Source organism: Bos indicus x Bos taurus, chromosome 9 (genome assembly GCF_003369695.1).
Source record: "Bos indicus x Bos taurus breed Angus x Brahman F1 hybrid chromosome 9, Bos_hybrid_MaternalHap_v2.0, whole genome shotgun sequence".
Classification (NCBI taxonomy): domain Eukaryota; kingdom Metazoa; phylum Chordata; class Mammalia; order Artiodactyla; family Bovidae; genus Bos; species Bos indicus x Bos taurus.
The window spans coordinates 12601667-12622505 of record NC_040084.1 but is presented as its reverse complement, the minus strand read 5'-3'; the positions used below and the strand labels follow the sequence as shown (position 1 = coordinate 12622505).

Sequence of the window (20839 nt, the reverse complement as noted above, 5' to 3'; positions counted from 1 at the left end):
CAAATTTCACATCCATACATGACTACTGAAAAAACATAGCTTTGACTATATAGACCTTTGTTGGCAAGTGATGTCTCTGCTTTTTCATATACTATTTGTCATAGCTTTACATCTTTGGCAGCTTCTACACCAGTCAACCTTCGAATATTAGATTCTTAAGGTTTGCTTCTGGGTCTTTTTCTCTTTTTTGAAAAATTCTGTTCTTTCATTTTTCCTATCTCTTCTATCTCCTCTTTTCTCTCTTTTGCCAGGTGATCTGAAACGTTCTCAAGACTTAAATGCCATTTTTATGAGGAACACACTGAGTTTCTGCCTCCAGGTCAGACCACTCTTCTGAGCTCTGGATCCACATATCTGCAACTGATACTTCTCTTTGGATGCTGCCCAGTCATTTAAACTTAATATATTTAAGACAGAACTTTTATTACCCCCAGCCTGCTGTGCCAATTACATCCCTTCCCAATCAAGAACACTGCTGTCAGGAAATCCTTGAGGGCCCAGGTTCAATCCCTGGTTAGGGAACTAACATCTCACAAACCTCGTGTATGGGCTGCTCAATTGGAAGCCTCGAGGAACCCTTGCTGCTCCTTCCCCACAGGTCCCTCTCTGAATCCCTCAGCAGGTTACGATGCTTCGATATTCCCAGTCCCCTCCCTCCTCTCTGTCCTCGTGGGCGCCATGGTAGATCAGGCTCTGTAGCAGCCTCTTTTTTACTATACTTTTCCCAGATTTTATTAAGGGATGGTTGACGTGCATCACTGTTCAATGCACATAGCTTGGTGGTTTGATTTACATTTGCTGTGAAACGATGACCACAGCAGGGCTAGTGAACATCCACCATTCTGCAGAGATATTCTACAAGGGTCACACTTTTCTTTTTGTGATGAGAACTCTTAGGATTTACTCTTTGCTTTTCTGCATGTCACACAGCAGTGTCACCTACAGTCACTCACCTTGTGGCACTGACATCCCTGGTGTTAGTTTATCTTCTAATTGGAAGCTGGTACCTTTTAACCACCTTCCTCCACTCCACCTCCCAAACCTGCTGTAACCATGAATCTCATCTCTTTCTGTTTTTTAAAATTTCTTAATTTTTAATTGAAGGATAATTGCTTTACAGAAGTTTGCTGTTTTCTGTCAAACCTCAACATGAATCAGTCATAGGATACATATATCCCCTCCCTTTTGAACCTCCCTCCCATCTCCTGCCCCATCCCACCCCGCTAGGTTGATACAGAGCCCCTGTTTGAGTTTCCTGAGCCATACAGAAAATTCCCGTTGGCTATCTATTTTACATATGGTAGTGCAATTTCCATGTTACTCTTTCTATACATCTCACCCTTTCCTCCCCTCTCCCCATGTGCATAGGTCTATTCTCTATGTCTGTTTCTCCACTGTTGCCCTGTAAATAAATTATTCAGGACCAATTTTCTAGATTCCATATATATGCATTAGAATATGATATTTATCTTTCTCTTTCTGACTCACTTCACTCTGTATAATAGGTTCTAGGTTCATCCACCTCATTAGAGCTCTCAAATGTGTTCCTTTTTATGGCTGAGTAACATTCCATTGTGTATATGTATCGTAATTTCTTTATTCATTCATCTGTCGATGGACATCTAGGTTGCTTCCATGTTCTAACTATTGTAAATAGTGCTGCAATGAACAATGGGATAAATGTGTCTCTTTCAATTTTGGTTTCCTCAGGGTATATGCCTAGGAGTGGGATTGCTGGGTCACATGGTGGTTTTATTCATAGTTTTTAAAGGAATATCCATACTGTCTTCCATAGTGGCTGTATCAATTTAAATACCCACCAACAGTGCAAGAGCATTCCTTTTTCTCCACACCCTCTCTAGCATTTATTGTTTGTAGACTTTTTGATGATGGCCATTCTGACTGGTGTGAGGTGATATCTCATTGTAGTTTTCATTTGCATTTCTCTAATAATGACCGTTGTTGAGCATCTTTTCATGTGCTTGTTAGCCATCCTTATGTCTTCTTTGGAAAAATGTGTGTTTAGGTCTTTTCCCACTTTTTAATTGGGTTGTCTGCTTTTCTGGTATTGAGTTGTATAAGCTGCTTGTATATTTTGGAAATTAATCCTTTGTCAGTTGTTTCATTTGCTATCATTTTCTCCCATTATGAGGGCTGTCTTTTCACCTTGCTTATAGCTTCCTTTGCTATGTGAAAGCTTTTTGGTTTAATCAGGTCCCACTTGTTTACTTTTGTTTTTATTTCTATTACTCTAGGAGGTAGGTTATAGAGGATCTTGCTTTGATTTATGTCATCAAGTATTCTGTCTATGTTTTCCTCTAAGAGGTTTATAGTTTGTGGTCTTACATTTAGGTCTTTAATCCATTTTGAGTTTATCTTTGTGTGTGGTATTAGGAAATGTTCTAATTTCATTCTTTTACATGTATCTGTCCAGTTTTCCCAGCACCATTTATTGAAGAGGCTGTATTTGCCTCATTGTATATTCTTGCCTCCTTTGTCAAAAATAAGGTACCCATAGGTACATGGGTTTCTTCCTGGGCTTTCTATCTGGTTCCATTGGTCTGTATTTCTGTTTTTGTGCCCGTACGATACTGTCTTGCTGACTGTAGCTTTGTAGTATAATCTGAAGTCAGGAAGCTTGATTCCTCCAGCTCCATTCTTCTTTCTCAAGACTGCTTTGGCTATTCGAGGTATTTTGTGTTTCCATATGAATTGGGAAATATTTTGTTCTAGTTCTCTGAAAAATGCCATTGGTAATTTAACAGGGAGCATATTGAATCTGTAGATTGCATTTGGTAGTATAGTCATCTTCACAATATTGATTCTTCCTACCCAGGAACATGGAATATCTCTCCTCCTGTTTATGTCATCTTTGATTTCTTTCATTAGTGTCTTATAATTTTCTGTGTACAGTTCTTTTGTCTCCTTAGGAAAGTTTATTCCTAGATATTTAATTCTTTTTGTTGCAATGGTGAATGGGATTGATTCCTTAATTTCTCTTTATGATTTTTCACTGTTAGTATATATAGAAGTGCAAGTGATTTCTGTGTATTGATTTTGTATCCTGCAACTTTGCTAAATTCACTGATTAGCTCTAGTAATTTTCTGATATTATCTTTAGGGATTTCTATGTACAGTATCATGTCATCTGCAAACAGCGAGAGCTTTACTTCCTCTTTTCTGATCTGGATTCCTTTTATTTCTTTTTCTTCTCTGACTGCTGTAGCTAGGACTTCCAGAACTATGTTGAATAATAATGATGAAAGTGGATACCCTTGTCTTGTTCCTGGTCTTAGGAATTCTTTCAGTTTTTCACCACTGAGAATAATGTTTGCTGTAGGCTTATCATATAGGGCCTATGTTGAGGTAGGCTCCTTCTATGCCCATTTTTATTTGTTTTTAAATACATATAAGTGAGATCATACAGTATCTGTCCCTGTCTGACTTGTTGGGCTTAGAGGTCAAGGTCCATCCACGTGGCTGCAGTTGGCAGAGTTTCTTCGCTTTCCATGCTGAGTAGCAGGCCCCTCATGTGTACACCACCCCCTCCTGCTGATCCATTGTCATGACCCTGAGGTTGTTTCCACGTCCTGGCTCTTGAAGATCATGAGCCGTCATCTCTCAATTGCCTTTTCTGCTTTTGTTCCTGTTTCTCTTGTTTCCTTCTCCACACACCTGCACAGGCTATTTTCTTACTCCTCTCTAAAAGTCCTTCAATGGCTGTTCACCAAATTCAGAATAAATTCTAAGCTCCGAGCTGTGGAGAACGTGACCCTGTCTCCGTGGCACCCCCACACCGCCCTGGGCTTCCCTCTGCTCACTGCACTTTGACCACAGTGTCCTTTCTCTCCTTGAATGGGCAAGGCCATCCTTCCACAGAGCCCTTGCACAGCCTCTCCCCGCAGCCATTCCCCCTTGCCAGGGCTCCTTCTCATTTTGCAGATCTTGTCCTAAGCTGGCTGTCCTCGGAGAGGCCCCCTGCCCACTGTCCACGGCAGGGCCTCCGGTTTCTTTCTGGTCTGCTCATTTCCTCTTGGTTCCCATCATGAGGGGTGGTCTACTCTGCTTTCCCTCGGGCCGCATTTCCTCAACTGGAAGGAAGGACTGTTTCTTTACTCTGTTTTCTAGCATGAAGTTTGCCGCAAAGTAACAGGACCTCAGTAAGTGTTTAGTAAACAAATAAAGAACGCTTTCAAGAACATTGGTAACAAACAGAGTGAGAAACTGGGGTGAGAACTCCTGGGAATCTCTGACGTGAGGTGGGGATTTCTAGGACGGATCTGTGCCTGTCTGCAGAGAGGCCAAGTCTGCAGAGGGGAAGTGGGGGCTTTATGGTGGGGGATACCCAAGACAGGGGCTCCCCTGGTGGCTCAGACGGTAAAGAATTCGCCTGCCAATGCAGGAGACTCGGGTTCGATCCCTGGGTGGGGCAAATCCCCTGGAGAAGGAAATGGCAACCCACTCCACTATTGTGCCTGGGAAAGCCCATGGACAGAGGAACCCGGCAGATGAAAGTTCACGGGGTTGCATGACTCAGTGACTAAGCAGCAACAGCAAGCCAAGGGGAAGGGCACATGGTGGCGGGCTAGCCTTGGTCGCGTGGATGAATGTATCCTCCACAGGGTGGAGACTGTGTGGACACAACGTGAAGAGGGAGCTGGGCTGGAAAAGCTCACGGTGGCTTCATCACCTGCAGTGAAGGACAAGGAGGATCACCTGCGGGGAGAGAAGGGCCTGGAACGAGGAGGGCTTGTTTGGGCTGTGAGGGTGTGAGAAAGAACGTGTTGTGCAAAACAGCAGCCGAGCGAACCAGATGCCCCTGGCAGTCTTGGAAGGGATTCTGATTGCAGATAAAACACTCCTGGCTACATCTCATGACAGGTTCATAACCTTAAATATGCAGGAAGGAGTTTAATCTACCACACCTTTTCTGCAAAACAGCTTAATCCTTTCCAGTAGTTTATTAACAATAATAAACGGAAGGAGAAATTTCATGGTCTGGTCACAGCAATAATGTTGCATTTCTTTGTCTGCTTTCCATTCCAGTCACACATCTGAGTTGTTTTCCTGGGCCTGGGGCTCTGAGTGGGTTTTAATCTGCTGCTTCCAGACACAGCAAAGTGACCATGTACTAAGTCCAGTTAAGAGTGCCGCGCCCTCCTTTTGAACTCAGGGCTGCCCCTCTAATGGCACTGGTGAGGAGGTGTCATGAACCCTGAGAGTCATACCTGGGCTGCCTGGGGTGGAGGATAGTGAGACCCTCCTACCTTCTCCTTGTGCCACCAGGGCCAGGCCAGGAGGAGCTGGAGTGGCCCACAGCCCAGTCTGGAGCAGCCACTTCCTCTGCTGGACCTCACAGTCGCTGGGGTGTTGCTTGCTTGAGGGCTGAGGGGCCTTTTGTTGAAGGTGAGGCTGGGGAAGGATCTAGCACCAGGATGCCAGGGAGCGGGGGCGAGGGTTCCTGTTTTGTGCCTGTGGGCAGATCATTTTGCTTCCTATGGCTGCAAAGGGGGAAACTGGGCCTCCTGCTGTTATCAGGGGGCATCACACTGACCCCCCTGCTTGACCTGGCTGCTCCCTTTCTAAGGCAGCCTCTGGTTGTGCTGTGCTTAGTTGCTCAGTCATGTCTGACTCGTTGCAACTCCATGGACTTTAGCCCACCAGGCTCCTCTGTCCAGGGGGATTCTCCAGGCAAGAATACTGGAGTGGGTTGCCACGCCCTCCTCCAGGGGATCTTCCTAACCCTGGGATTGAAACCAGGTCTCCTGCACTGCAGGCAGATTATTTACCGTCTGAGCCACCAGGGAAGCTTGCATTCCATCAAACCATCCTGGAAGAGGGCTGCAGGAAAATGAAAGTGTTAACCTCTCAGTCATGTCCAATTCTTTGTGACTCCATGGACTGTAGCCCAGCAGGCTCCTCCATCCATGGGATTTCCCAGGCAAGAATACTGGAGTGGATGACATTTCCTTCTCTAGGGGATCTTCCCGACCCAGGGATCAAGTCTTAGGTCTCCGGCATTGCAGGAGGATTCTTTACCTTCTGAGGCAGTAGTCTGCAGGAAGGCTGCTGATTTTTCTGGGCTTTCAGGTCAAGCTGTCTTTGAGGTACCCCAGTGCAGCTACCTTATGTTTCTTCCCTTTCCCCAGTAACTGGAAGGCCCTGGGAAGCTTTCTCAGTTGATCCTTTGCACATGAACTGAGTAGCCTTTCTGGGTCTCTGCTCCCACACTTGCGCTCAGCAATGCACCCACTTCTGTGTTCCAGAAGCCACGTGCAGCTCCAGGGACTGAGCTGCAGTAACTGGTCTAATTTGGATGTAAAGCTAGAGTAAGGTGGGCTCACAGAGAGCCCCAAAGACACCCTCTTCCCTGGGAGCTCCTGGAAGGAATTACCTGCTTATAGTTGGCATGTGTGACCCTAAGGAGTTGGCAAAAATCAGGCCTGGAGGAAACCCACTGTATTGAGTGTCATTCCATTTTCTGACTCCTTCCAGAGCCCCTAGGATCTATGCTCTTAACATCTGCTGGTTAGTGAAATTTTGAAAATTTATGTATTTATATACATATTTACTTATTACTGATTCATACTCATTGACTTTTGACTAGGAAAGGTTATAAAGTTTTGAATTCAAACATTTAAAAGATACACTTATAAAAAGTTCCAATATCTCTTTTGGACTCGTTTCGACCCCATGGACTGTAGCCCGCCAGCCTCCTCTGTCCGTGGAATTCTCTAGGCCAGAATACTGGATCGGGTCACCATTCCCTTTTCCTGGGGATCTTTTTGACCCAGGGATCAAACCTAGGTCTCCTGCTTTGCAGGCAGATTCTTTACCATCTCAGTCACCAGGGAAGTCCCTAAACAATTAAAAAACACATTTTTTAAATGTTCCAATATCTCTTGCAGTGTTGTTTTAGCAAAATAATACTTTAATTGGTTGTCACACTTCATGACTAGAGGTGGAAGCCGGCAGACCAGCCTGACGGGAAGGGTTGGGACAAGAAGGACAGGCCTGCTTCCCCTGTGGCCTCACCAGTGGGCTTGGTGGTGCCTGTGGCTCGTGCTGTCCTTCCGGGTGGGCATTTACTGGAAGGGGCTGCAGCATGTGGGAGCAGCTCAGAGGAAGTTTTGCCCTCAACTGCAGTCATGCAGGTAAGGAGAGATTTTCTGAAAGTCTTTGGGTTGCAAATATTGGCAGAAAGGAGTAATTATGGTAGCAAAGTCAGAGGTCTGCTCAGGGCCTCTTAGTGGGTTCAACAATCAAGTGTTTTCTCCCTCAGGAATCATACTGCACAACAAATGTAAACTCGGGTCCAAGCTTTCCTCAGTATTTTTCTTTAATGGGAGACAGGTGCTGTGTTCAAGTTATAATTTAGACATAGATTAGGCTACAGTTAATTGTTTTCAATAGCACAATTAATTAGAGACCAGGAGATATAAACCTACCTTCTTTTCTTCAAGCAACAAATCAACAACTATTTACTGGTCTGGTTTGCAGAACACAGGTATGAATAGCTGTTTATAGCTAATGCATTTATGTGAGCAAATTAAAAATAGACTATTCGTAGATTTCCACAGTACAGTATAATTTCCCCCTAAGGGGGGTCTCTTTAAAATTATTTTTATTTTCTTTCATCTCTTTTTCTTCCAGTTTTATTGAGATATAATTGACACACAGCTTTGCAGAAGTTTAAGGTGCACAGTACAATGCCCTGACTTGAACACATCATGAAATAATTAACACTGTAAGTTCAGCGAACACCCATCATCTTATATAGATACAGCATTAAAGAAATGGATATATATATATATACATATATATGTATATATATATAGTTTTTAAAACGCTTAGGATTTACTCTGTTAGCAACTTTCATATATAATGCACAGCAGAGCTCATTATACTTATTGCATGGTACATCATGTCCATGGCACTTATAGCTGGAAGTTTGTGCCTTTTGACCATCCTCATTCAATTCCTCCACCTTCCACTCCCTGCCTCTGGTAAACACACATCTGGTCTCTTTTTCTATGAGTTTATTTGTTTGTTTTGAGCCATAATTGACCTAAAGCCCTTTGTTAGTGCCTGTTACACAACACAGTGATTTGGTATTTCTATAGCATTTTGAAACCATCACCAAGGTAAGTCTAGCTACGATATCACATACAAAGACACTGCAGTTATTGGCTATATTTCCCACACTGTAGCCTTTATACCTGGGACTCACTTATTTGTACCTTTCAGTCTCCCTCACCTATTTCTTCCCTCTCCCTCCTGCTCTGCCCTCTGGCAACCACCTGTTTGTTTTCTGTATCTGTAACTCTGTTTCTGTTTGGCTATGTTTGTATATTTGTTTTGTATTGTAGATTCCACATGTAAGTGAAATCATATGGTATTTGTCTTTCTCTTTCTGGCTTATTTTGCTAAGTATGATAACCTCTAGGTCCATCCATGTTGCTGCAAATGACATCATTTCATTCTTTTTTATGGCTGAGTAATATTCCACTGTATATATACACATATCTTCTTTATCCATTCATCTGTTGATGGGTGCTTAGGTTGCTTCTATGTCTTGGCTATTGTAAACAGCGCTGCTATTGTAAATCTTGGCTATTGTAAATAGAATATGAGGTGCATATATTTTCTCCAGCTAGTACTTCTATTTTCTTTAGGGTAGAACTGCAGAATCATGTGGTAGTTCTAGTCTTATTTTTTTTTGAGGAATAGCTGTACTGGTTTCCACGCTGCTGCTGCTGCTAAGTCGCTTCAGTCATGTTCAACTCTGTGCAACCCCATAGATGGCAGCCCACCAGGCTCCCCCATCCCTGGGATTCTCCAGGCAAGAACACTGGAGTGGGTTGCCTTTTCCTTCTCCAATGCATAAAAGTGAAAAGTGAAAGTGAAGTTGCTCAGTCGTGTCTGACCCTCAGTGACCCCATGGACTGCAGCCTACCAGGCTCCTCTGTCCATGGGATTTTACAGGCAAGAGTATTGGAGTGGGGTACCATCACCTTCTCCGACTGGTTTCCATAGTGGGTGCACAACTTACATTCCCTCCAGCAATTCCTAAGGGGGTCCTTTAAGGGGGAAGATTCCTGTCAACAGTTGTCAACAATCTCCTTCTCCCTCCCTGCTCTTTCCTCCTCTCTGCTCTGTTTCTCTTCTTTCTAGTCTCTTTTCTTCTCTGTTCTCTTCTCTTAGCCCAAGTAATCTCTTGGGCTACTTCCTGAGCATACAGTTTCAGATAGTAGGTAGTCATAGAATCTATGAAGTTAATTTTGACATTTGGTCATCTTGAACTAGTAGGTCAGAAAGATTTTCAATCTGTACACATTGGAAACTCCATGGTGGTGGCATCATGAAACTCAAGTTCTGCTGTGGCAAGGGCTCAGGGCATTAGCACTCCCTACTGTTCTCCCAGGCTTGTGGTCAGATAAGCAATAAGAGTGGCAGTCACAACTATCTAGTATTGGATAAAGTGAATCCACATGTCCTAGTCTCATTTGAAACAGAGAGCAACTTTGTGTTTGGGTACTATTATTTTCTCAGTTTTACAGCAATATTAAACAATTGCTTAATATCACACCTCTACTAACACTAACGATGGGGTTGGAACCCTGGTGTCCTGACTATAATACTGTTTTTTTTTTTTAATACAGCATGTGCTCAATACTATTAGAATAACACTTAACAAAAGTGTCCAGAGTTGCACATGTGCCAATTTTAAGAACAGATGTCTTAGGAAAGAGTTCTCCAGGGATTCATGCCCAATATACCCCGTAAATGCCCCAAAGGTAGGCATGGGGCTTGGAGAGGTTAATAACCGCTAGACTGTATGGAAAATATTGCCAGGGGTGTATGTCTCAGTTTTCACTTGGTTGTTAATAATCCTGAATAGTTGGAAGTAAAGCTTCTGATTCCATCAGGCCTCACATTGGTAGTAAGAAACACTTCTATTTACTGTACCAGCAGACTTACTGAGTCAGAAACCAATAGCTTCTAAGAGTTGGCAGAGAACACTATGTCCTGGTAAACCCCCTGGAAGGAGGGGGGGGGGTTGATTCTCAGAAAGGTGACCAGTGTCATCAAGGACAAGGGTATCCTTGCTCTTTCCACAAATCGGCACCATTTCCTATTCTTAGATTTTGTAGGGGGATGAACTCATGGCACACATATGGGCTGCATAACCTGTTGAGTGTGCATTACATACAGAGCCTTCCATATTGTTGCTTGGGAAAAGTGTGAGGTTTTTAAGAGCAAATTCTAGGACTAACTGGCCAACGCCAAATCCTCTACATGTCTGAAGGAATCATGTCAAGCACAGGTCTCAGGTGGAGGCTATATAAACCTCAAGAGTAGGTTTATACCATCTGCTGCTGTTGGATCTTTAAAGAAAACCCATAACACCATCTTCAACACAGTAAAAGTGGTAAATAAAAAAAGGACAAGTTGGCCTTCAAGGATAGGGTCATTACCAGGAAAAACTACTTTAGGAGGATGGTATCTTAAGTTATTTCAGAATAAATCTAAATCAAATCAAAAGGAGGGAAGATAATAACAGGGAAGAAGGAGCTCATAATAAAAAATAACTCCAGGAAAACCTATTCTTTGATTATCAGAATAAACCTGAAGTAACTGAAAAGAAAGATAAAAATAATAGGAAGTGACATTAAGCAGAGCTCCACCGAACAATCAGAAGACCTCTCCTCTTATAGCTGCCTGGCCTCATCAACGTCCGTCATCAACACCTCTTTGGTTGCTCCTTCAGAGTCCAGAACATTGTTCAATGAAACTCTGATTCCCAAAACCCTTCTGCCCTGAAGCTGTAGGTCTGTCAGGAAGGACATTGGTCTCTGCTCCTTTGCTGTAGAGGTTCCCCATATCCATTCATGCAGCCCCCATCTGCGGTTGGGTAGCTGCCAGGGGCTTAACACCAGCCCTTTCTATGGACTATGGGCTGAGTATTGTCATCTATTATGGGAATAGTTTCCAGGGACCAAGGTTCTCTAAATTGTTATTGCTTTGAGCAGTGCTGATTGCACTACGCATTCCTCCTAAAGTTGGTTTGGGGAAAGTATCTTCTTCTTAGAGAAGTTTTGCATATAATATTTAGAATTCACTGAATACTATATCCATAGACTATAAACTGCATTTTAAACTATATATCACTACTTCAGGCTTTTTTTTAAAAAAATAAATGGGGATTTCCTTTTTTTCACCAAAGCCCAGCACTAAGAAACTCATCAAATCAGGATTCTTTCATTTCCTTCATTTCCCTATATTCCGGATGTTTCTTTAGTTAGCAAGGTGTGCATTACATGCAACGTGGACAGTTCTAACTAGAAAGATTTCATTGAGGTCTTCATTAATATATAATAAAATGTAGAGTATTCCATGGGCTTCCCTGGTAGCTCAGCTGGTAAAGAATCTGCCTGCAATGCAGGAGACCCCGGTTTGATTTCTGGGTCAGGAAGATCCCCTGGAAAAGAAATAGGCTATGGCCTCCAGTATTCTTGGGCTTCCCCAGTGGCTCAGCTGGTAAAGAATCCGCCTGCAGTGTGGGAGACCTGGGTTCAACCCCTGGGTTGGGAAGACTACCTGGAGGAGGGCATGATAGCCCATTATAGAATTCTTGGGCTTCCCTGGTGGCTCAGATGGTAAAGAATCCACCTGCAGGGCAGGAGACCTGGGTTTGATCCCTGGGTTGGGAAGATCCCCTGGAGGAGGGCATGGTAACCCATTATAGTATTCTTGCTTGGAGAATCCCCATGGACAGAGGAGCCTAGTGGGCTACAGTTCATGGGGTTGCAAAGAGTTGGACACAACTGAGTGACTAAGCACACTCAGAGTATTCTATATTTGTTTTACTTTATATTGGAGACCTAGTATATGTTCTTCTTATAAGGACAGAACTAGTAAGTTCTCTTGTTTGCTTTTTATGGCTTCAGAGAATTTCATTAATGAGTTAGCTAATATCAACAAACCCACTATGGACCAACAAGGCATTTTTTTATTCCTGGAAGCTCAATATCTTAGAAAATTTTGCTTCTGTAGTCAAGACTAGATTTTTTTTTTTTTAGAAAGAGATATAATTAGGCCATTCAAAGATTCTGCTAAGTACAGATTCAGTTCAGTTCAGTTCAGTCTCTCAGTCATGTCCGACTCTTTGAGACCCCATGAATCGCAGTATGCCAGGCCTCCCTGTCCATCATCAACTCCCAGAGTTTACCCAAACTCATGTCCATTGAGTCGGTGATGCCATCCAGCCATCTCATCCTCTGTAGTCCCCTTCTCCTGCCCTCAATCCCTCCCAGCATCAGAGTCAGTGAAGCAAAAGTCACTCCGTCGTGTCAAACTCTGCGACCCCATACAGTCCATGGAATTCTCCAGGCCAGAATACTGGAGTGGGTAGCCTTTCCCTTCTCCAGGGATCCCTTGGTTGATCCCGACCCAGGGATCAAACCTAGGTCTCCCGCTTTGCAGTCAGATTCTTTATCAACTGAGCCACAAGGGAAGCCCAAGAATACTGGTGTGGGTATCCTATCCTTTCTCCAGCGAATCTTGTCTACCCAGGAATCGAACCAGGGTCTCCTGCATTGCAGGCAGATTCTTTACCAGCTGAGCTACCAGGGAAGCCCTAAGTACAGGTTAAACTTCAGTAGAATAGCACTGCTGCCCTGAAATCAATGAATAGATGCTGCTTTTCCCTGAAAGGCACAGAGATGACCTTTGGAAACCTGCTACGTGGGTTATTCTGGCAAAGAAACAAGCTGGTGACTAAGTACATTGAGAGTTTCCCACACACGCTCAACACACAATGCAGTAGGAAGGAGATTAGTAGGAAGGGGATAAGTAGGAAGGAGAGTAGTAGGAAGGAGAAAGGAAGATGATGGAAGGACGGCTAGAGAGGTGCCAGGTGGATGCACCAGCAGCTGCACCTCGGTACAGAGGGCACCCAAGGGTCTCAGTCATTCAGCCACATTAGGGGCTTCACAGCGATGCAAAAACTAAAATTCAAATCGCTGTCTTCTCCTTGCTGGCTAGAAAAACCTCCTTTTTGCTCAGTTTACTCAGTTTATCCCCACTATGAGTCATACATTTTCATTCGTTCTCAGCACATAAAAAGTATTTTAGGCATGTCAGATGACAGCTCTCTTTTGGGTTTTCCACTTTCCTTCTTTCAAAGTGGTCATTATTGCTTGTGGGGGAGGGCAAGGAGTTGGAAATCAAATTATGAAGCCAACAGGATGCTTTGTTATCAGTGGCACAATCTTGTACACATTTAGCTCTGACAATCTAAGGAAAAAGAATCTTAATCTTCAAACGACTATGCTTCTGATTCTTATTCATTTTATTGCTGCTATGCTGCACCAGGTTCTGCTTACTTCAAGCCCTGATGAGTTATCCTCGTCTTTGATGACAGTTCTAGTTCTCACTGATGAGCTTCTGACAAATAGCGGAATAGTGCAGCAGTGACCTCCACAAAGCAAACTGGCAAACAAACTTACTAATGCTTCAATCACAGTTTAAGAAGATGATGCATTTTGATTTTGGCAACGATCTAACACTCAAGAAATATTACAAATGATTTATAGGAGAACAAATTTGCTGGACCAAAGAGACTTCAGACAACTCTAACTGCTGTTGTATTTTCACCATTTTGGAAGATATTAAGGAATAAAAGAAAAAGAAATGTAGTTTACACATTGTATAAGGCATTCCTTTATCCTAAAACATTCTTATTAGGGTACATAATTCAATGACTGTTTAATAAATTCTTTACAATAGAAAGACAATCTTTGTTTCAGTGGAAAACTATGTGTTGTTTGGAGTACGTTCTTCTAGGTTATCGATTTCTGATTTTATGGGGCAGGCTCTGCACCTTTCATGGCCTTTGAGCTATTTTATGATAGTGTAAGTTGCAGCAGGAATGCAAAATAATTCTTGTCTATAGATATGTAAATAAATACTGTCTGGTGGGGGTTCCTCTGACTTCCTGCTTTCACTGTGGAAGCAGCCAGGTTTGCCTCTGTTTGCACATTCAGTACTCCTAATCTGTATACACTTCTGTTCTTGGGATAGTCCTCTGAACTGGCTATAACATCTTCCTAGTTCCTTCATTGATAATAACTTAAAATATTTACACATGCTTTATTTTCTATGTGTATGAGAGTCACGTTTTAACTTTTATTTGTTTGGAAAACTATCCTTTAACAATATAAAGGAAGAAGAGTAGAAAAATTTGAAACACAGTATCTGTAATCTCTGATCTCACAGATGGTTACCACTCTTTTCTCTTTCCCTTTTTGTACCACAATTTTACTAATAGCTTTTGTTCAGCTACTATTTCTTCTTTTAAAGCCTCAGATAAACTTTCTGATGAGTGACAAACAACACAACAATTTGTACTTCAAAGCTGTGCTCCACAAAGTTAAAACAAATAAGTGAGCCCCTGAACATTTTAATCAAGGTTAAAAAAATTATTCGTTTTTATTTTGCAACAGACTGGCACGCATGAAGCAGTAAGTTGATTTGTAAGAGAACTTTGTTAGACCTAAACAGATGAGGCAACTCTTCAGATAATTATAAGTGCTGTGTATTTGCACAAAATTTCCCTTTTGGAAGTTCATTTATAGTTTTACTGAGACCACTCATGGGAATCACTGCACTGTGTTCAAAGGAAACATCTCACAACATCCCATAAATAAAACCAAATTTTTTCACTCACCGTGCCCCACCAGAGAGCATCCGCGTATGTAGAAAACTCCTTATTAGCATCCTTTTCCACCAGATAGACAAGGAAAGATGAAAAAATCAGAACCAAAAATCCTATGTACCACGCTGTGATTAATTCCTAGATATAAAAAGAATGAGAGATTTTTTTAGAGGTGAAAAATACTTGAAACAGAAACAAAAACAAAATCTAAGTATGATTTCATGTCTTTGACTACTACTTGGGTATGGTGGTGGTGGTGGTGGTTTAGTCACTAAGTCACGTCTGACTCTTGCGACCCCATGGACTATAGCCTGCTGCTGCTAAGTTGCTTCAGTCGTGTCCGACTCTGTGCGACCCCATAGACGGCAGCTCACCAGGCTCCCCTGTCCCTGGGACTCTCCAGGCAAGACTACTGGAGGAGGTTGCCATTTCCTTATCCAGGGCATCTTCCCGACCCAGGAATCAAACCCGGGTCTCCTGCATTGCAGGCAGATTCTTTACCGACTGAGCTATGAGGGAAGCCTTATAGCTATAAAAAGAATGAGAGATTTTTTAGAGGTGAAAAATACTTGAAACAGGAACAAAAAACAAAATCTGAGCATGATTTCATGTGTTTGACTACTGCTTGGATATTTATGGTGACTTTTACATAATCCACATTGTGTCCTCGCATGGCTTTATCCAGGTTCTGAAAAGCCCAAGTTTGCTTTCGAAGAGTTTGGCGACCAGGGCGGCCGCGGGTGCGGAAGCCGGAGCTCACCTTGCTGTGCGCGTAGACCACGGAGCCCAGCAGTTTCCAGGTGCCGCCGCGCCGGTCCATACGCACCATGCGCAGGATCTGCAGGAAGCGCAGGCTGCGCAGTGCCGACGTGGCGAAGATGTTACCCTGAGTTTTGGCAGAAACGACCGCTATGGAGGCGATGAGGACAATGGTATCTGAAAGAAACAGGTTGAAGCCGCCGTAAGTCGCATGGCCAGGAGGTTTTCCTTTCCCAGAGAGGATTTCAGAACGCGTCACTTTGGACCTATTTGGGGCCCTGGGAGCAGAACTTGAGCTCCAGGCTGGCGCCCGCCACGTGAACTCTGTGATGGCCGAGGAGCAGAAGGTGGAGGACTGGGCCTTCTGCTGACACGTTCTTACCCCTCGGCAGTTCTCTGCATTAGCCATCCAGTTTGGACCACTTCCTGTTTAACTTTTGAAGAACTGGACGTGGCCTTTGGAAGGTCTGGTGCTCTGGGGGGCTAGGGGCTGGGGGCACCCCCTACTGCAGCCCTGGTGTCACGGTTGGAGCGGGGTGTCCTGCCGGCAGGAGCCCCAGCCCCGAAGCTTCCCCGATGATGCCGTGGAGGTATCATAGCCTGTCTAGCTGTGAAAGTGCTGCTTCGCACAATCATGTTTCCTGTTTTCTTGCCCCCAAAGCTTGTTGCTGCTTCCTACAAAAATTTCATTTCTGTTGTTGTATCTGCAGCTTTGCAGATTGAAAGAAAGGCCTCAACTAAGCTAAATGCTTCAAGCGCTCTGGGTAGAGTCCTTTATAAACTGCTGTCAGTCAGTTTTGTGTAACTTCTGCACTCAAGTTAATTGACATTCCGTTTGCTATAACAGAGGAGGTAATGGTCCACACCGTGCATGGGAATGGATATTTAATGTCTGACATATGGACATTTGGCTTAAATCATACCTGCTAAAAAGAGCAGCTAACGAAAGCGCAGAAAAGATAAAGGAGGACTTAATCGCTCCAAGGGTAAATATTGGAGTGATGGAAAGTAGCTTTGAAGTGGGAGGAGTGAAGTGGGATAAATAGCCTCCCATGGCGATTTTACAAAAAGTCAGCTTGACCTGCTCATCCTCAGTAAAATGTCCTTCCTGCTCCAGGTGGGCGTGCAAGGCCAGGCAGCAACACTCAGACCCCTCGGGGTGCAGCATTTACTGTGCTTCTGGGGTCATCAGGGTTAACCGCTGAGTGAATGTGGATTTTTCATTCAGCCCAGTCCTTCACGCTCGCAGGAAGGTCTGGCCCCTGGGTGTGGACTGTGAGGATCTTTAGAGTCACTCTCCTGGTGCCCTCTTGGGTCAGGACTTGGAGAGAGGGTTGGGGGTTGGCACACAGGTCAGTGGAAGGCATTTCTACCGTTAGATACGTAGGCTGCGTGAGTTTGTGGTTGGCGCACAGCCAGCCACAAACTTGTCCTTTTCTGTAGCTATTGGAGAGGAGCGGAAACTAAATATGTTAATACAAACACCAGGCACGTTAAGTGACTAGAAGTCAGTTGCAAAGCAGAATGTACAGTGTAGTCTTACTTAATAAAAAATACATTATACGACTAGGAAAAACATGTGAGGATATACATAGAATATTATTTCTCTCTATGGGTTGAGAGGTGGGATGAGAATGTGGATAAAGGACTTTTCACTTTTGAAGTTATTAAGTTCATTAATCTTGGAGTTTTATAACAATGAAAACATCTTTTGAAATCAGGAAAAAATTTAAAAAAGAGTTAAGTGTGAAAACATCTCTTGGTTTTCATCATTCGGAGGGATTTTCTTCTGAGACAAGTGGTTTATAGACAAAGAAACATTCCTTATATGGCCCTGCTGGATATACATTATGCTTCTATTTCTCATTGTAGTACTACTTCCTCACAAGTGTACAAAGAAAAAGATACAATACCCTACTTACTATGCTAAAATATTAGAAATAGTTGAAATAAATAAATGACCAGTGTGGTTGCAGAAAACACAGACTTGAAATTTACTTTGTCCAGGCATTTTCTTTAGTTTTAAGTTTTTTTCAAATGTCATATTGTTTTAATCCTTGTAACACCAATATCTGTTAGATATTCTAGATGAAAAAAGTGAAACACAGAAAACATATATTGTATCAGTTTTTAAAAATTAGCTATAGAGCAGTTACACTACAGCACCAAAGTATGTGTTTAGTAGACAAAACCTAGAGGAAGTAAAAGAAACCCTGTAGGTCTGAGACAGTTTCAACAACCATGCTCACAGTGAATCATAATCTAAAGATTTTAAGTCACAAAATATGCAAAGGTAACCACAGATTTGATTTAACACCCTTATTGTAATTCGGATCAGAAAGTCAGAATTCAGTGACATGAAGTCATAAGTGAGCAACCAAATGGCACCGATGAGTCAGCAAACAAAAATGCTTCTGCTTGGGTTATAGTCATCCGCTGGAGTTTTGCTGTCGGTACATCTAGCTATTTCCCAGGTTACTATTTTAGAAGTTGTGAGTACTCTTGTCTTATTTTTATGTATGTATGTATGTATTATTTCTGTAGTCCATTACTTAGGAGACTACAGCTTCCACAAGGTTGGATACTTGTATCCCAAGTACCTAGAACAGAGCGGGCACTCAGTAAATGTTTATAGAATAAACTTAAGTTAATAAACATTTACAAGTAGCTTGAGCTTTCTTCTCTTACCACATCAGTGGCTTAATAACTGGAACATCAATCAAAAATACTCTTAAGTTAATCAAACCAGCACGGAATTCTACAGCAATGTAATAATTCATAGCCGTCATTCATTGACATTTATAAAAAGCAAAACTCACTAAGGTTTACCTTTTATAAGCGTGGGTAGGTGTGGCCTTTAAATATGGCCTCATAGGAGGCTCCTAACTGCCCTCCTCCCACAGACACACCACATGAGCAGCTACACATGCAGAAATTCCCTCTGGAGGAAATCCAGAAAGAGAACGCTCACATCAAAACAGCAGGAGAGGCTGAGACGTGGTCACCAGAAACCCCACTCCTAGCACAGTGCCAGACACCCAGGAGGGACCTCAAACTCCTAGCTTCTCCTTGAGAGACTGAGAGTTTGAACCCCACATTTAGCACCCCGATTTTTAAGACTCTTACCAGAGGGATCAGCCCCCCAAACGCCTAGCCCTGAAAGCTGTGAGGCTTGCATCCATGAGACACACATACTATAGCCGACAGGGAAGCAGATGTTAGTGGGTGTGAGCCCTGGGCTGTAGAAATCCCCATCTCCCTGTCTTTTCCTGAAAGGATTCTACTTGCCTACTTTACAAGCTGCTGCCACAGGTCAGGCCTCCAATTTAAATGCATCTGGACAGTGACTGCAGTTCTCTCCTGAGGTCACAGGAGCCAGTGGACATGTCTCCTGCCCTCTCCCTCTGGCCTGCTCCAATTTGCCAGTATCCTTCTCGAGGAGTTTTTATGCATATCTAGTGGCCCAGCTTTTGAGGCTGCTGCTTGGGAGAAAAACCTCTGGATCACCTGGCTCTGACAGCCAACAGGGCTTGCATCCAGGAGTCCTACAGGGTTATAGCAAAGAAAGTTCTTAATGGGTTCAGGACCCCGCAGTCCCCCGCCCCCATTTCATGGCTATATATTAATAACTAGGTCCAGTACAGAGGGAACTGGAGAAGGAAATGGCAACCCACTTCAGTATTCTTGCCTAGAGAATCCTGGGGACAGAGGAGCCTGGTGGGCTGCTGTCCATAGGGTCGCACAGAGTCGGACACGGCTGAAGCAACTTAGCATGCATTGGAGAAGGAAATGGCAACCTACTCCAGTGTTCTTACCTGGAGAGTCCTGTGGACAGAGGAGCCTGGTGGGCTATGGGGTCGCACAGAGTCGGACACAACTGAAGTGACTTAGCAGCAGCAGCAACACAGAGGGAGCAGGTGAAATGCCTACCTCCCAGTTTCTCCCTGGATAAGGTCTAATCACATACTTTCCCAGCTGCTGCCTGAGGGTCCAACTTCCAACTGGCCTTCATCCAGAAGATGACTGTGACCCTCTGCTTGAGACACTGATGAGTCTTGGCACATATTTGACCATTGGGAGCCACTAAGACCATGGTGGTTAGACAATTACAAACTTTTCAAAGACAATGAGAAGCAAAGGCTAGGCTAATTGTTGATGTTCATCTCCTATATAAGATCTGTCAGTCAAGACTAGTGTAGGTGGCTATTTTTATCTAATGCACAGAAATTAACAGAGAGTCAAGGAAAATGAAGAAACAAAATAATATGCTCCAAATTAAAGAACAAGACAAACTCCCAGAAACAGATCTTAGTGAAACAGACAACCTAGAAGAAATAGTTAACTTACTAGAAACATATAATCTAACAAGGCTAAATCAGGAAGAAATAGAAACTTTGAACAGGCCAATCACTAACAAAGAGATGGAATCAATAATCAAAAACCTCCCAGTGAACAAAAAAGTCCAGTCCTTCAGTGGTGAATTAAATCATCTGAAGAATAAATACCAATCCTTCTCAAACTCTTTCATAAAAAAACAGAAGTAGAGAAAGCACTTCTGAATTCATTTTACAAGCTCAGTATTACCCTAATAGGCTTCCCTGGTAGCTCAGTTGGTAAAGAATCCACCTACAATGCAGGTGACCACCTGCAATGCAGGACACCTGCATTCAATCCCTGGGTCAGAAGATCCCCTCTGGAGAAGGAAACAGCAACCCACTCCAGTGTTCATGCCTGGAGAATCTCATGGGCAGAGGAGCCTGGCAGGCTACCGCCCATAGGGTCGCAAAGAGTCGACTGAAGTGACTTAGCAGTAGCACTAATCTAATATCAAAACCAGACAGGATTTTGGACCTTGTCCAAAGATAAAAGTACACATCCCTGATGAACATAGATGTAAAAGTCCTTAACAAAATCCTAGGAAACTGAATTCAACAATACATTAATAGGATCATATACCACGATCAAGTAGGGTTTATTCCAGGGATGCAAGGATGGCTCAATATCTGCAAATCAGTGTGATATACCACATTAACAAAAGAAAATTAAAGTGATATAATCAACTCAATAGATGTAGAAAAAGCATTTGACAAAATTCACACACTTTTATGATAAAAGCTCTCAAAGAAGTGGATATAGAGGGAATGTACCTCAGCCCATAGTGAACATCACATTCAGTGCTAAAAAACTGACAACTTTCCCTGTAAGAACAAGTTAAGGATGCTCATGCTTGCCTCTTTTATTCAATATAGTATTGAAAGTCCTAGTTAGAGCAAGCAGACAAGAGAAGAAGTAAAAATCACTCAGACCAGACAGGAAAAAGTAAAACTCACTACTTGCAAATGACAAAGCATTATTTTACTG

General features: G+C 43.1%; 1 protein-coding gene across 3 annotated transcripts in view; it reads right to left on the bottom strand.

Moving 5' to 3' along the window:
* The window catches only part of KCNQ5 (potassium voltage-gated channel subfamily Q member 5), a 624758-nt gene that overhangs the window by 118472 nt on the left and 485447 nt on the right, over positions 1 to 20839 (bottom strand). For all 3 annotated transcript variants that reach the window (XM_027550934.1, XM_027550933.1, XM_027550935.1), the window contains exons 4-5: positions 15480 to 15655; positions 14732 to 14857 (exon numbers count right to left, since the gene is read on the bottom strand). In XM_027550934.1, the coding sequence (XP_027406735.1) occupies positions 14732 to 14857; positions 15480 to 15655 (302 nt within the window). The remainder of the gene's footprint in view (positions 1 to 14731; positions 14858 to 15479; positions 15656 to 20839) is intronic.